A 1,221-nucleotide genomic window follows, 5' to 3' on the forward strand; every position below is an offset into this window, starting at 1 on the left:
CGGGCAGGGGGGCAGGGGGGTGATGGGTGGGGGGGAAGGGTGAATGAGGCTTAGGGAGTCCCGGCGTGGAGTGCTGCGCTGTAGACTTACCCCAAGAGGCCTGAGGATAGTAGTTCGAACTCATACTTTTAAATGCAACTTTGCTACTTCTTCCTCATGAACATGATTGTATATTTGGGAAATAAACTATTAAGTGTATTTTATGATGCATCTATTGAAGTGCTGCTTTGTCTGTTTTGGAAATTATTTTCATTACTATATTTAATGAACAAATAGATGCCATTATTTTATGCTAATCATGGTTTAAAGTCCTAAGCTACATATTTAGAAAGAGTAGACCTAACATTGTTGCTAATTTTGTAGATCGAGAACACAAACCTAATAGTGATATTGAAATGACTAAGTCAGTAGTTTAAGCCATTTAAATTACTATTTTTACACTTGTTTTCTCCTAGGGCCCGCAGCATACCATCCTGTTTTAAAGAAGTCTTGTGCCATGCCCTCATTTGTTAGAGCATCAAAGCGCTTTGAAGAGTCTTCCAAAGAGTTTTCTCCTGGCCCAACAACATATGAGTTTTGTTAATGATATTTCTCTCTCAGCAATGATGTGAATAGGATGATTGCTAGAAAGTACTGAACATGTGTATGTTAAGGTATTACCATATGTTTACTGATATTACTGACCAAGCAAAATCTTTTACTTGAGGGAGACATTTTTGAATATATATTTTGATATTTTAAGAAAACTTTTTGAAGAATTACATAGATTTAATACTGTAGTCATTCTATAAATCCCCATAGCATTTGGTATATAACATTTATCTACTTTCCTGTAAAATTGTAGGCTATTTTATATTTGCTTTAAATATAGTTTTATATTTAATATTTTAATACATGTAAAGTTTGGCTTCATAATGAGCATCTCCTAAGCTGAGGGTCTTCTGAGCGTAACAATTAGGTCTACAAACCTGTAGTAGGAATTGTTTTTATTAGGTCTTTATCATCCTTTTGAGAGAATGGAGTAGGTCCCTCATTCCTACCCTACTAACTCTTGAAAAGGAAATAGTTCAAAGTGGTCTGTAGCAACTATCTTTTTAATTTTTTTTTGTCTTTTTTTGAGACAGGGTCTCCTTGTAGCCCCAGCTGTCCTGGAACTCACTAGATCAAGCTGGCCTTGAACTCACAGAGATCCGCCTGCCTCTGCCTCCCGAGTGCTGGATT

General features: G+C 36.4%; 1 protein-coding gene across 1 annotated transcript in view; it reads left to right on the plus strand.

Moving 5' to 3' along the window:
* Nucleotides 1-583, plus strand: part of Stpg2 (sperm tail PG-rich repeat containing 2) — a 469,738-nt gene extending 469,155 nt beyond the window's left edge. Inside the window, 1 exon segment of the mRNA XM_008826204.1 lies at nt 456-583. Coding sequence (XP_008824426.1) covers nt 456-583 — 128 coding nt within the window.
* Nucleotides 584-1,221: the final 638 nt, after the last annotated feature.

Source organism: Nannospalax galili, unplaced genomic scaffold (genome assembly GCF_000622305.1).
Source record: "Nannospalax galili isolate Female #2095 unplaced genomic scaffold, S.galili_v1.0 scaffold189, whole genome shotgun sequence".
Lineage (NCBI taxonomy): Eukaryota > Metazoa > Chordata > Mammalia > Rodentia > Spalacidae > Nannospalax > Nannospalax galili.